We start from the raw sequence: 15,203 nt of genomic DNA, 5'->3' as shown, positions 1-15,203 counted from the left end.
GCAGGACCAGGTGTCCGAAGGGCCTGGGGCTAGAAGGAAGGGCCAGTTCACATCTGGACACAGGACAGGGTGTGGTCTTGATCTGCCCTTCTCTTTTGGAAAGCACCAAGATGCACCGATCTTGTCTTGGGTTTTGACCACTTGTGAGTCATAGAGAGGATTTTCCATGGGTTTGATTCTTTGGCCCAAAGGGTGTGTAAAGACCTGAACTTTGTGCCTGAAGCATTTTGAGGTGTTTGGAAAAAATGGCACTTCCATATACACTGTTCTGCTGGAGGAGATGAATTTATGGGTCATCACACATCTTAATGACGAGTGTAACACCTGGTGCATAATCAGGTTTCAACAAGTGTCTGTGAGATACTTAAAAGAGTGGTCAGTACAGTTTAATTGATGAAGGCTTTGCCTAGGAAGCAGGACTCAAGCTGAACCCAGAAGCAATGGTGGGATTTGGATAAGCAGATTTGTCCTCCTTCACACACATTTGTGTTTTATTTGGGTGAGGTGCATGTTCTCGCCTTTCCCTTCTAGGTGTGGACTCTGGACATAGACTCCTGCCCTATTCAGAGTCTGATCAGCACTGAGAAAAACAGGAGAAATCTAAATCTTCTCTTCTCTGTTCCCATTACTGTTTCATTGCTTTAAAATAAGTTAATTCACACTATTGCTGCGTAGCTGGCAGCCGTATCTACAGACATCCTTTAATCTTTCCTTTATCGTTAGAGCTTATATACTCTTAGGGTTAGAAGGCAGTCCCCTCATCTTATACTTAGGAAACCAAGGTCTGGAAAGGTGGAAGGGCAAGCTCAGAGTTCCACAGTTTTGGGGAGTAGAGCTCAGCCCACTGGACAACCACACACCATCAATGGCCTCCAACCCTGATGGGCATCCCAGGGTCATGCTCAGTTCAGGTTTGGCTGATATCTGGGAATCCACAAGGAGCACAAGTGGTGAGGGGGAAAAGATGAGTTGAGAAGTGTGATCATCAGACCTAGAAGACTCTCTGGGATGATAATGCCCACTCAATGCTTCCAAGTGCCTTGCAAAGAACCCTCTGCAGGAAAGTGGGAGGGACTTATGCTGATCCATTTCACAGTTGGCGGAACTGAGGTGCCCTCAGATCAAGTGGCTTTCAAGTTGCTTTCTGAACACAAGAAGCTGGCTTGGAAAAGAACAGAGTCAGGTAAATGTAAACAGAATCCCCTTTCTCTGACGGCTCGTGTGGAGTTCTGGGGACTCCTCTCTCCTGCTCTGCCTGTGCCCTTCCATCCCTGAGAATATTTGAAGCACCTGTCACCCAAAGTTGTCCTCAAAACATCAGCATTTGAATTTATTTGTTGTCAACGGTAGATTTTCCTGACCTATTTTTGCCCTTTTTTTGTGCCTATCTTGTATTCTAAATAAGAATTTACTCATAGACTAAGGGATTATTTATAGATGTATTTACTAGTGTGAACATAAAACGGAAACCACAGAGACTGCAGTTGCTGCATAAAATGTACCTCTGTGAACTCTGGCTACTTACAGGTTTATGACCAGCATGGGAACGGGGGTTTTCTGATTATACTTGTGGCTTGAGGGGACAATTTATATCCTCAGCTTCAGTTTTTTTTTTTTATTAAGAACAGAAATCTTTAACTGAGGGGTTGCACCCCGAACCCCTTGAAATTGCATACAAATGTGTTGTGTGTGTGTGTGTGTGTGTGTGTGAGAGAATGTACACTTTCTGTGAAGAGGGTGCACAGCTTTCATCAGAAATCCTGAAATCTATGGAAAACGGGATCACCGTTATCTACAGACATGTTAGGTAGTTCAAAGCACTCTCAGAGGGCTCTCCCGCTCGCAAATAATTCCCTTCCATGATCCCTCTAAATTTCATTATCAGAACAACTTTCTTTGGTTAAGCATTTATATTTAATATGTTCCTGCTAAAAGGCATGTACTATTTGAGACAGGTAATACTTTCACGTGATAAGAGTCAAACAGGTATAACTTATTAGGTTGTACTGAGAGTATTTAAACCAACCAGTTTCCGCAATGGTCCGGTGTCGGAGTGGACAATTCCAGCCTAGCGCCTAGCGTTCCGTGTTTCTGTCTCACTGGAAGACTGCTGGGTAACCCCGGATCACCAGGCACATCAGCACATGTTTTTCTCCGTACATCATAAAGATTTCTGTTCCCTTTTGCTCTTTGCTATCATTTATTCAAGGTCTGTGATGGATGATTTACATACATTAGATGTAATCCTCCCGTTCATGGGGGAAAAGGCTGGGCCTTCATGTCACCTGCTCAAGGTCACAGAGGGAGGAAGAGACACAACCAGGCTTTGAATCACCGCTGATCTGACTCTGGTGTCACATTGTTTCCTTAAAGTGAATCCTGGCCAAGGGTCAAAGTGAGGGTCCCTTGTGAAAGAATTTGGCTAAAAACAGGAAGTTAGCAGAGGACATGATACCAAGATGTGCTTGGTTCTTTGGTTGAAGACCAACTGCCTGAAGTCTCAGCAAACCTGTGTGATGCATCCATCCTCAAGTCACTGATTTATCCTCATTGGACGCTTGGCACATTTTATATAGCAAAGTTATTTAACTTTGGTTAGTTTGGGGAACAAAACAGCAATTAAACACATAATACATCTACTGCTTGTCAACAAACCTCTTACTATTTTAACATCCCTAAAATTAATATAATGGCCATGGGTTCAACAAAACAGGAAGTTGAGAACACAGGTGTGGATATAGAAATAGTCTAATTTGCTAATCCTTGGTCTCATCTAATTTGTGGTTTTAAATTTTCATACCATTTTATTGGTACCAGCTCTTATGAGTTACATCAATACCCAAACACATTTCTGTTAAGTTTATCTCCAAGTATGATGGTTTAGGGTGGGGGTCTACAAACTTTTTTTTCTGAAATGAGCCCCCAAATAAATATTTGTGTATTTACAGGACCCATAGTGTATATCACCACGGCTGAACTCTCCAGTAGTTGAGCAGCCAGAAAGCCTGTAAACAAGTGAGCGGGGCTGTATTCCAATAACATTTTATTTATAAAAACAAGCAGAGGGTCAGATTTGGCCTGTGGGCTATAGTTTGCTGATCCCTATTTTAGGACATTATATCCTAGACATAATTCTAGGAACAAGGAAGAAAAGATGAGGGAAAATAAATAATCAGGGCATGCAGAGAAATGCTCATGAGTGAAGGAGTATGTGTATGTGCGTGTTATTTTTCCAATGTGGACATTTTACTCATGTTTTATAAATGACGTGTTACTTAATACACACATACAGCATACAGCAAAGGCTTGTCTATGTAGTATGTTGGAAGAGCACTGAATTCAAAGCCAAGAAATCAGCCTCTGGATAAAGTTCTGCCAGTAACTTACAACATCACGTTGGGCTTATTATCCTCCCGGAGCCAAAAAGGGAAAGTGGGATTAGAGGATTGCCAAAGGACTCTCTATCAGTCTCTGAAGCTATGATTTTCTTCTTAAGATTTCTAGGGAAAAATACAAGATTAAAAAATAAGGATTAAAATTGTATTAAAAATTATATAAAAACCTGGCCTGGACCTTACTGATTCAACTCATGAAACCAACCAAGCCACCAGAGCTGACGAGTCAAAGGACACTATGCAAAGGACACCATTTAGAGGCATGGAGTGAAAGGATTGCACAGGCATCCGCCTAGAAGCCTGCGAGTGAGGAGTTGGCCCCACAAACACTTGTGGAGCAAGTGGACTCCCCCTGGGTACACTTAATATGATGGCTAAAGCTTCTGCGACTTCAGAGGGCAATCATATGGACGTTTTATGAGAAGAACCCAGACGGAGAAGCAGAGCCTTTGTGATGTGCATAGCTATAGGGGACCAGGGAGCCCCCCTCCTGCCACTGAGTAAAGCAGTCCATTTCCAAAGCCACTTACAAGCAATAATGGCCAGTCCCTTCTCAAAGAGTGGTGTTGAAGATGGTTGGTTAATCTTTTGATGTTGGATGTTGAGCAGGATCTGAGAGGCCCTGTGGTTTGTAAACCATGTTCTGCTGAGCCCCCTGTAGAAGGGGCTGTTGGCAGGGGGAGGTCAGCCAGAAAGACTTTGTGCCCCATGCCTGCTTTAACCAGAGCCCCTACCCCCAGCTTTTATTTGCTGGTGTTAAGCAAATGCTAGTCCAATCACTTCATTATAAATGCACAAACTGATTCTCAGGAGGGAGCCTAAGGGGACGTGGTTGGTGCAGGGAGTGAGAGGAGACTCTGGGCATGAGAAGTTCATATTCGTCTTCTGCGGAAGGTGGATGCCTAGGGGTGGGAGGCACGTGGACAAGTGAGTACTCAGTCTCTGTTCCTCCTGAGGCCTCTCTGGGTGTCTCGGCCTCCCGGGAAATGTTCTCATACCACCCCTCAGCAGACTTCTCTGATGGCCTTCTCCTGAGGACGCTGTGATTGATGAGGGTGTAGCACAGCTCCTCCGAGGAGTTGTGGTCAACATCGTCCTGCTGGTCAAAGGACAGCCGTCGTTAAGAATTGGCCTCCTGCGATTCTCTTTACACTTCAGTCTCAACACAGACCCGACCCTGGGCAAAATCTCTCTTCCACAACTACTTCCCTTCCATGTCTCGGCTGTTTTCCCTAAATGGCTGCTCCCATCTCAACCACTGGCCCAGGCAGCCGGAGTGCTGATGCTGCCCAGAGTATTCAGCCCTCCCATGCATGTCCTCTCTGCCCCATGTTCCAGGGTGACCCCCAACCACTCTGTATGATTCCCAAAGTCTCAGGGCCCTTCTTATATAAGAAAGACACCTTAGTGTGATTGGACTGTGATTGCATTATGATATTTAACCATTCTAGAGATTCTAGAGATATTTGCATTATTAAAAGGGGAAACCACTCAGGAGAAGCTCTCTTTTAGAGAAATCTCAGGAGATAAAAAGCCAAGCAGCAAAGTACAGGGGAAAGCATAGATTTGAGAAGGAGACTTGGTTTTGAATCACGCCCCTGCCATCTTGCTGGCTGCCTGGCTTTGGGCGAATATCACTTGATCTCTCAGTTTTATCATCTGCAAAATGGAGGAAATAAGAGTACCAATCTTATAGGGTCGTTGTGACAGTTACATGAGATGGTTCATGCAAAGCCCTCAGCACACTTCCTGGCATAGTCTAAGTGCTCAATAACTGTTCGTTCCTTTCACTAAGCTGTACAACAGAGGTGGCTGCTGCCTCTGCCACCAGGGCTGCATATGGGTCCCGGGCTCACAAGCACTGTCTTCTAAAGACTATTTTTCATATTAAAGTCAGAAGAGATCTTGGAGGCCGACTTCTCCTGCCATCTGGGGTGTCTGCGTTTCTATGTTATCTCAGAAAAGGCCCTGAGATGTTTGCATTACCTGGATGGGAGTGGATGCCGTTCCTTTATCTGGAGAAAGAAAATACACTCAATGAGTTTCAGGTCCTGGGGAGACTGGAGGGCAATGGAGAGGAGGAGGGGGCGGGGACTGGGATATAAGCAACCAGAGAGCTAAGAGGCAGCTGAGGTAGCCCTTATCTGACCTGAAACACATCCTTGGGGAGTGAGTGACAGGGCCACCTAAACAAGGAACAGGAAAGCTGTGCTCAGGCTGAGGGTGAGTGGAAGGAGACAGATTTGCTGGGTCTTTGGATAGGAAATCACACTTCCCTCCCTCCCTCTCTCCAGCCTCTCTCCCTCCTTACAATAAATTCATTGCGTACCTACTCTGTACCAGGCACTCGGCAGACAAAGAAGAATCAGAAACAGTCCCTGTCCTCAAGGGGCTCACAGGCTAGCACAGAGGCAGGTGGGGTCTGAGAGAGAGCCACAATGCAGAGGAGGGCTGTTATTTCTACTGTAGGTGACAAGGGATGGTGGTAGTGTGGGGGCTGGGGCTCAAGGAAAGCTTTACAAAGAAGGAAACTCTTAAGCTGAGTATTCCCATTCCTGAATCTGTTGGCAGCTACGAACAGAAGCAGGCCAATTTTTCAAAAGACAACTTACTTAAAGCTGACTGGCTCTGGCCACTCAGCAGAAGTGGATGGACACACTTGCCACCCCCTTGCAAACACACCAGCAAGCATGAGCAAACACAGACTTTCCCACAGAAGCCTCATGAAGCCATCCTGCACCGGAGGTGTCTGTGCCCATGCAGCCCATCTTATGTATTATATTACGGATTGACATCCCTCAGTACCGACATCCCAGATTCTCACGTCGCCAAAAGTTCTCAAGGCCGTCTAGGACTTCCCTGATTATCGCTACAAGAGGAGAGTCTGTGAGAGGTCTTATGTCTACATTGTTTTGCTCTGATGGAGATTGGGGTTTCCTGGGACCCACACTTCCCCTGGGTGAAATGGCTAGGGGTGGTAGGGCTGTATTATTCATTTGTACACTGTTCAGGGCTAGTTTTTAAGATTCAGAGGGAATGAACTAGGCTTTCCTATTTAAGCCCAGGAAGGCAATGGCAAAACTCCTTTGCTTTTCTTCTTGAGGAAGGCGCGGCCTCTCCTCAGACCTATACTTTCTTCTTCTCTCCTGTGTGTGATACTATTCATCACCCTCTCCTTGTCGAATTCTTCTCTCTCCTTAACTTCAGTCCTGTTCCGTCACCAGAGACCATTGCATCAGCCTCCTAAGTGGTCGTCCAGCATCTGCTCTTGCCTCTCCCTGCTACAGTTTGTTTTTTGCATGCAACTTGGGTGATGTCTTTAATGCAAATGTGGTCATATATGCCCCTCTTTTAAAGCCTTTCAGTACTTCCTGTAGCTCTCAAGACAAAAACCCCAATCCTAACCTTGACCACAAGGCCTTCCCCTCCTCTGTGCTCTGTGTGCCTGTGCTGGCCTCCCTCAGTTCCCTGTAAGTGCCCCCCTTTCCACCTTCTGCATTTATCGTTCTCAGTTAAGTCCTTCAGCCTCCAGACCTCAGGGACTAAGTGAAAGATCTGAAGATGAATAAGCCAAGTCCCGCTTCAAGGAGCTTACAATCTAGTGGGGACAAAGGGACATGCAACTGGACAAATTGCAGCAAAATGTGTAAGTTTTATACTAGAAATATGCCCAAGGAGCTTTGGGAGCATAGGGAAGAGGCAATTTGGAAAAATAATTTATCAAAAGTGAAAATGATGTGAAAGCAATGACTTACTTTCCTTCTGAGAATCTTGCCTTGCTTTAAAAATGTCTATTCTTTTCCTGTAAAAGAAAAGGAAAGTACACTGGTTGTTTCAATACTCCGAAACTCGCAAAGAAAATCACACTTCACTATAAAAACTTATTAACTCTTTCATTTGTTGGTTATAGGCCTTTTGTAATATCTCCTTCAGCACAGAGAAACAACAGGATAGAGAAAAGGAAAAATGAAAGATAAGACCAAGTAGAAATCTACTCTTTTGTGTGTGTCTCTCTCTTTCTCTTCCCTCTTGCTTTTCTGAGGCTGATATGGAATTGGTTTATAAGGTGGAGAACTGCAGTGATGTTATAGGCAAGTTTTCGGGGGAATGTTTTTTCTGACAAAATATCAATTTATTTTCTATCATGTGAGTTAAGGAGCCGTAGTTTTCTTCAATCTCGATCCCTGTTCCAGTCTGTGATTTCCAAACGAGCAAGCAAATGAGGAAACAAACACACACAACCCTCCCACATGAGCACAGAGGCAACTACACTGTATGCATGACCCCCCAGAAACACACAACATAAATATAATGGAAGCCTGTTATGGTCTCAGGAGACAAGGACAAGGTCTGCTCGAAGGAGGATGACCATGTGTCTTATTTGCTTGTGTGGTCTAGTTAATGTCATTATCAATCACTTAGTGACACTTAACTATTTTTAGCATCTCTTTTACTCTCCAAGGTTTCCTACTTTGGATGATAAATTATATGATCATCCTGGCTGTAAATTCTCTGTGCAAGGGACAGAAATATGTGCTTCTGTACATGGAGACCCCGGGATTTGCAGTGCGATTAAGAGGTCTTTCTCTACATGGTAGCCAGTTTCATTCCTTCTTCTGAGGCTGTTTGAGGACAAGGACCACCCCTGAGACTATTGTTCCTGTTTTCCACTAAAACTTGAAGTATCGCTTCCCTGACTGACTCTCAGATGATCGTATCTGGGCTACTAGCCCAGGTTTCTGCTGTGGCCACAGACAGCGGGGAGTTCACAGGTAATTGCAGCAAATACCACAATGGAACCACATCTAGGGAAATAACCCCTCAAAACAGTTCTCCACTTACCACGGAAGGCAGAAACACTCTTCAGCCATGTGGCAGTCCCAGCATCTAAAACACCCGGAGATCACACAAGTCACAAGGTTGGTTTCTGCAGCTTTGTTAGGGTGACTCCCTTCCCGTTGCTATTTCTGTGAACAACCTTTTCTTCCCCAGGAGGGTATTCATTCTAGGTGACTTGAACACATCTATCATGCTAGAATGCCTTTGTCCTCGCAGGACATTAACTGGCTTTTTGGAAATATGAAGATGACACTATCAACTCCTAATCAGGGAGCGAACTTTCTGTTGTATTGCCAGCAAAGGAAAAGGGTGTGCTCATCCTCAGTTCCAGTGATTTACTTGACCTCTTGTGATGAAGGACACACAGGAGTTATCTCCTGGACATCAAGGTACAAGTCTGCAGACATTTTAGAAATTTATTCCAGCTACGGGAAAGGCAATATTTATATAGGATTCCACTGCCCTCTGGACTTCTCCTGTTCACGCTATATTGTAATTGTCTGCTTGCTTGTCTATATCCTACATTAGAACGTGAGTTTCACAAGGTTGGGAACTATGTTTTTCTGTTCATTATGTTATATATCACCAGCATGTGCCACAGTGTCTGGCACACAAATATATTTTCAATAAATATTTGATAAATGAATGAATAGCCAAGAACAGAGCAACTCTAACTGACTCAGATCATCAAATCTGCCTCCTTGACCCCACGGTATAGCTAAATAAACAGGATATGGCAGAAAGGCTCAGGATCCCTCTGCAATCAGACATCTAGGCTGAAGTCTACATATCATTTTGGGCATTTGTCTGAATCTGAGGCATAGTCAACTATCTACATGGTTAAATATGAAGGTCCTTTATAAAGTATTGCATGTACCAGTAATGCTATGTAAAAATGTTTGGAAAAGATCATCTAAAAATCTCTCCCACAGTGAGCTTTCCCAGGGAGTTCCCTCGGAGAGGGCAATGGAGGAGAGGCTGCTGCACGTGACCTTGGCTGTGGCGCCAGCATGGCTGGGTGTTCTGACAGCCTCTTGGGTCTGTGTGCCGTTAGAGTCTTCGGGGCTGACAGGCAAGGCTGTAGTTCCTCCTCCTCTTCAGGCTGCATTCAGTGTACTTTAAGCCATTTGCTTATAGCTCCTATGTCTGTGGCTAGAGAAGCCCCAGAAGGAAACCATTGAACACCACCAGTGCTAGGAAATCAGGCTCACCAAGGAGACATGGGAGTGAGATGAAAGGAGGCGGTCGGTTGTGAGTAACTGGGTCAATATCTCTGGACTCCTTGAGCCACAGTTTCCTGCTCTATAAAATGAGGGTACTTATACTGCTTTCCTCACGGACTTGTAATGGTCAAACAAAGTGAAACATGGGTAAAAGCTCCTTGTAAGTTGGCTATACCCCCCACTCAAATTTTCTGCAGTATATTCTTGCAATATCAGTTTGGATGTTTTGGTCTGGAGTGTGTTCACACAACCTCCAGGAAGGAGGCCAGATGTATCTCTATGACCCCAGGCTATGGGCCAGCAATTCCAGGTTCCTGTCTTTTCTGCAAAGGTTCCCCGGCTCTCCAGTCTGCCCAGTCTCTCCCTTGGTATTACGCCTATGGTCCTTCTGGTCTGTTTCAGCATTTGGACTATATGCTTTAGCATATGTTCAGTGATACACCCTAAATATATGATCCTTAGCTTGTTCTGAAGAAATGCACCCTCTTGGTGGAATCTCTGGGTCCCCAGCTCCTAACACAGGCTTTGGCTTAGTGGTTGCTTTTTAATTGATGCTCTTTCAAAAGCTTCTCCTGAAACCATGAGAAAAGTGCGAATAACTCTACAGGCCACGGAATAACTGGCTTTGCAGCTCTTTGGGATTCTTGGACCCTGGGACACTAGTTCTATATTTTAGCAGTTCCCTGGCACTCAAAAGGCCTGGTTGCAAAGGACTGATGAGGAAGTCTTGGTTTAACAGCATCAGGGTAATCACAAGTGTTTCTCCCCACAAACCTCTCAACAATTGCAGACATGTGGGGGATGTGGCCATGTCAGAAGTAGAAACTTAGAGCTTAAAATGAAACATAAAACAGCCATGGTGGAGCTTGAGCACAAAGATGCTTGAGATAGACGAATAAAGGGACAACAAAAAATGGGGGCCTTCTTTCAGGTTGCTAGAGGTTACAATAGGCTCCTAGCAAAACGGCACATCTCCTGTCCAAAGGTTCAAAGTGTTTTTATCTTCTGTCTTGTCTCCACATGTACTACCATTACAACTGCTGCTGTGAAGTCCAGGACCTGACAGACTTCATTCTATTTTTTTTTTTTTTTTTGTTGGTGAGGAAGATTGGCTCTGAGCTAACATCTGTTGCCAATCTTCCTCTTTTTGCTGAGGAAGATTGTCGCTGAGCTAATATCTGTGCCAGTCTTCCTCTATTTTGTATGTGAGTCATCACCACAGCATATCTTGATGTGTGGTGTTGGTGTGTGCCCAGGATCCAAACTCGCAAACCCAGGCTGCTGAAGTGGAGGGCACTGGACTTCACCACTATGTCACGGCGCTGGCCCCAGACTTCATTCTTCGTGAACAAAGGCTGGGAGAAGTTTTATGGGATTTACTCTTACCTGGATGTTCTCTGTTTGCGGTTTTGATTCCCCAGATTCCAGGGTGTCTCTTGAGTGGTCTGCTGCCACCTAAAACTCAGCATATCAGGAGTGAGTTAAATATTTCTTCTCCAGGCTTTCCAAATTTCCTCATTTCTGCTACTTGTGTGTAATCCTGGAATCACCTCAGCTTGCCCTTATTGCCCTCACATCTGTTAATATGCCCACACCAAAACCCATCTTTAATCTGACGTACACTCCATTGCCACAGCAACAGCCCACCGATGTTCTCCAACACTGCTTTACGCGACACTATCAGTGTATACAGAGAGGCCTATCTGCTCGGCACAGTGTTGGGACTGTACGCAGGAACGAGGAAGGGTACTGGCCTGGTCTCATGTAAATTGCCATCTTTCACAGAAAGCACCAAGGCAGAGAACATGGGAGAAAAGGCAAGGAAAGGATTAAATAAAGAAAATAAATTGGTTCAATGTTTGGGTTGGCTTTCTGTATCACCATCTTTTCATTTGTGGGAAGTTGAGGGTATAGAGAAAAAGAAACTAACAAACACTGCTTACTATATGATTTATATGCATATACTATATATACTACTTACTATACTACATACGTGCACACTATATGTAATAATTACTATACTATATATATACCACTTACTATACTACATACATACACACTATATATAATAATTATTATACTATATATACACCATTTACTATACTACATACATACACACTATATATAATAATTATTATACTATATATACACACACACTATATGTACTACTTACTATATTATATACATATGCATTATATATTCTACTTACTAAAAGTGTTTGACATGTACATGATATATGTTATATTTCATTTAATCCCAAAATAAACCGATGGGGTAGATATTATGATTCTACACTTTACCACTGAGAAAACTGAGGCCAAAAAGTCAGGCAACTCAGCTGAGGACCTACAAGCAGTAAGCAGGAGTGGCTGTGTTCTCTTCTGGCAGGTTCTTTCCTCTAAGATTCTGAGCTCATCTCAGGAAGGGATGGGTGTCACTCTGCCACATGGCTACAATTTCCCCACTTTTGTAGCAAATTTGATCTGGAGAGACCTGCTGAGGGTGTGCTGATTGGATGGTAACCAGGTGGCAGAGGGGGAAGTTGAAAATCAAATCTTGGTAAATATAAGACTTTTGAATATGTTAAGGAAGACATTTTAAAATCAGCATGGAAATGAAGATGCTGAGCCAACCGATTAACTATTTGGAAAAAAATATATTCATATCTGACACCATGTAGTGAATGTGTGGGGCTAAATGTAAGGCAATAAAATCATAAAAAATTATACTGTGGATTTGTCTTATTTTGGGATGCGGAAAGAATTTTAAGCATAAATTGGTAGAAAGCAAAGGGCTTTCTAGATTTAATTCAATTATGTTTTAAATCTAATCAGCAAATCATAGAAAGTCTGGATGGCACAAGACACACAGACTGGAAAAAATATTTTCTGTAATATTTATGCAAAAGGGCTAAGTTTTTCAAAGTACAAATAGCTTTCACTATCAAGAAAACAAAGGAGACCAATAAAACAAAAATGGGCAAAAGACGTTACTGGCTCTTCAAAGATGAAAAAATGCAAATGGCTGATAAATATAGACATTAAAATAAAGGTAGTGCATCTAATGTTATCAGTAGTTATAACTGTGATTTATCCGTTTATTTTCTTATTTATGCTTCACCTATTTCCATTTCTTTTTACAACTAACATGTATTAATGCCATAATCTTTCACCCCGACACTAAAGTTCTAACAAACAAAATCACAAATGGGACATCAATCATGACTTTCTCAGTCAAACCACATCTGTATTTTGTTTTATTTTTCTTCTCAAGACAGTTATTTCTTTATGTTTCCAATCATTCATCCAACACTTCTTGAGTGCCTACTCTCTGCCAGAAACAATGCCAGGATACAGGAATTCAAAGATGAGTAAGAAACACTCTACATTTGGGAAACTTGCATCTAGGCATAAAAATAGGAATTTGTAATCTGATAGGAGACAGCCGGAGTGGCAGACTGACAAAGAGCTGTGAGGATCCGGGGAGGAGAAGTCTCAGAAAACACTGACTCTCAGGAACATTCCACAGGCTCGCCAAGCCTCCTTTTGGCAGGTGGCATTTTGGGTCTTGTGTCCTAGCTCCCAGTGGCATGAACTGAGACCTGGGACATCAAACATAATTCTGTAGAGACAGCCCCCCTACCCCGTGGCCTGCTCATTCTTCCTGGACCACCTCACTTTGTACCCCAGGGACTCCCTTGTATTGGGTGGTACTAATTTTTACAATGGCTGCTTTGATGTTAATGAAGATGATGGTCCCCCCAAAATCTTCTAATTATTGAACTCTACTCTGTGTCAGGCACTATGCTAGCATCACACATACTAGAACCCTCCAGGGTAGATTGTATTATTATTTTCATTTAAAATGAGGAAATTGAGTTCCAAAAAAGTTAAGGCCAGTTCTTTACTGATTTCAACTACCTCTGCTTACCTGTTGCAGGGAGTGTGCACCAGACGAGGCCTCGTGGTGGTAGGAAGCTTACTGTTTATTTTTAACTTAAATAGTGACTAAAAGGGTGGTGCTGTCTTGGAGCTCCTTGTGGGACATTAAGAGCTCAGGAGAGCATCCCTTCCAGGCCTCAGAAAGTTGTTCCATTTCTTAGGTGGCGGTCTATTGCATAGACCAGCCTTAGTAGAGTCTCTCCATTTTTCAGATGTTCTCCACCAGCTGCAAACTGTGTTTCCAGGGAGAAGGCCAGATCTATAAGGAACTGAACTTGGTGTCTGGCACATAGCAGGCACTTCACTCTGCTCAGTTCCTTACCCAATTCCCTCCCGCCCCACAGCAGATGTCTTTTTCTCCTTCTGGCTACATTAGCTGGACTCATCTCCTCTGTTCCCCCTCAGGGAGTCTGGACTCACCTGTTTTGCCTCAGCAGAGAGTTCCCCATCCTCTCAGTCCTTGGTGCCTCTCAGGCCGCCTTGTGCTCTGACAGGGAGTTCTTGACTTAGACACAGGCTGTGTTACTCTAGCCACCAGTGCAGAGAGAGCTGAAAGGAGAAGAGTATCTCTCTGCAAGGGGAGGAGGAGCCCAAGGGAGGAGCGTCAGAGGCTCACACGTGCGTGCGTGCATAACCTTTAAAACGTCAGAGCCTGACAGAGCCGGGCTGTGGCCTTAACCAGCAGCCATTGGTCCATGAGAGCTTTGAGTCTCTGGGGAAGCCCCATCTGCAATCACAGACAGGTCATGGAGTTTTTCCCTTCTTATATCTAAATTTATTAAACCACTTGGTAGTCTTAGAAAAGTCAGAGGGAGAAACTTGTTTTAAAACAAGAAAAGGTTAAAAGAAATTAAAAGTCAAGCCACAGACAAGTAGAAAATATTAGCAATACATAAACCTGATAAAAAGAATTTTATCCAGAATATATAAAGAACTCTAAAAACTCACTAAGAAAACATAAACTCAATAACAAAATGGGCAAAATATTTGAACCGATATTTCACCAAAGACAGTATACAGATGGCAAATGAATACATGAAAAGATGCTCAACACCATAGTCACTAGGGAAGTGTAAATCAAAACCACAGCACAGTGCTTTTTACACACCTATTGGAATGGCTAATGTTGAAACAAAAGCAAGAACTGTAAGTGCTAACAAGGAATGCACAGTGAATAGAATTCTCACACGTTGTTGATGGCAGTGGGAAGTAGTTCGGCCTTTCTGGAAAACAGTACAGCAGTTTCTTATGAAGTTAAACCATATAATCTAGCAATCCCACTCCTAGGCATTTACCCAAGTGAAATAAAAATTAAAACCTCTAAGAACCTGTATGCAAATGTTTATAGCTGCTTAACTCGTAATTGCCCAGTAAACACTGAAAAGAACCCGAACAATCTTTAGGGGTGAATGGCTAAGCAAATGGTATTGTATCCACACAATGGAATACTGCCCAGTGATAAAAAGGAATGGACTACTAATATCTGCAACCACATGGGTGACTCTCAAATGTGTTAGTGAAAGAAGCCAAGGTTAAAGTCTACCTTTTGTGACATTCAGGACAAGGTAAAACACAAGGGACAGAAAACACATCAGTGGTGGCCAGGGGCAAGTGGTTGGGGAAGGATTGACCTTCAAAGGGCAGGAGGGAATTTTTTTCTTGTTCTATATCTTGTGGTGGCAGCTACATGACTGTATGCATTTCTCATAATTCATAGGGCTGTATGCCAAAACGGGTTCATTTTACTGTATGTAAATTGTGTCTCAATAGAAAAAAAGAGGTGAAAAAAAGAAATAAGGGAACTT

At 43.4% G+C, this 15,203-nt stretch overlaps 1 protein-coding gene across 4 annotated transcripts; it reads right to left on the bottom strand.

Moving 5' to 3' along the window:
* Positions 1-1,891: 1,891 nt before the first annotated feature.
* On the bottom strand, positions 1,892-14,012 carry GCSAM (germinal center associated signaling and motility). 4 transcript variants are annotated; one of them, XR_002801864.2, is made up of 7 exons: positions 13,819-13,990; positions 10,844-10,912; positions 8,238-8,282; positions 7,151-7,197; positions 5,382-5,410; positions 3,926-4,494; positions 1,892-3,500 (listed from the first exon to the last, which is right to left on the bottom strand). XR_002801864.2 is itself a non-coding variant. In XM_005602003.4 (6 exons), the coding sequence occupies exons 1-6, from the start codon at positions 13,845-13,847 to the stop codon at positions 4,180-4,182; spliced, it is 534 nt and encodes a 177-aa protein (XP_005602060.1). In that variant the 5' UTR covers positions 13,848-14,012; the 3' UTR covers positions 1,892-4,179. The 4 variants fall into 4 exon arrangements, 2 of the variants coding, with proteins under 2 accessions (XP_005602060.1, XP_001501366.1); XR_011428841.1 differs by having other exon boundaries at positions 3,256-3,500; positions 3,926-4,491; positions 13,819-13,973; XM_005602003.4 differs by having other exon boundaries at positions 1,892-4,494; positions 13,819-14,012.
* Between the last annotated feature and the right edge of the window lie 1,191 nt (positions 14,013-15,203).

This window comes from Equus caballus, chromosome 19 (assembly GCF_041296265.1).
Source record: "Equus caballus isolate H_3958 breed thoroughbred chromosome 19, TB-T2T, whole genome shotgun sequence".
In the NCBI taxonomy this organism is placed as follows: Eukaryota; Metazoa; Chordata; class Mammalia; order Perissodactyla; family Equidae; genus Equus; species Equus caballus.
The sequence above is the reverse complement of the archived record's forward strand: the minus strand, read 5'-3'. Positions and strand labels throughout refer to the sequence as shown.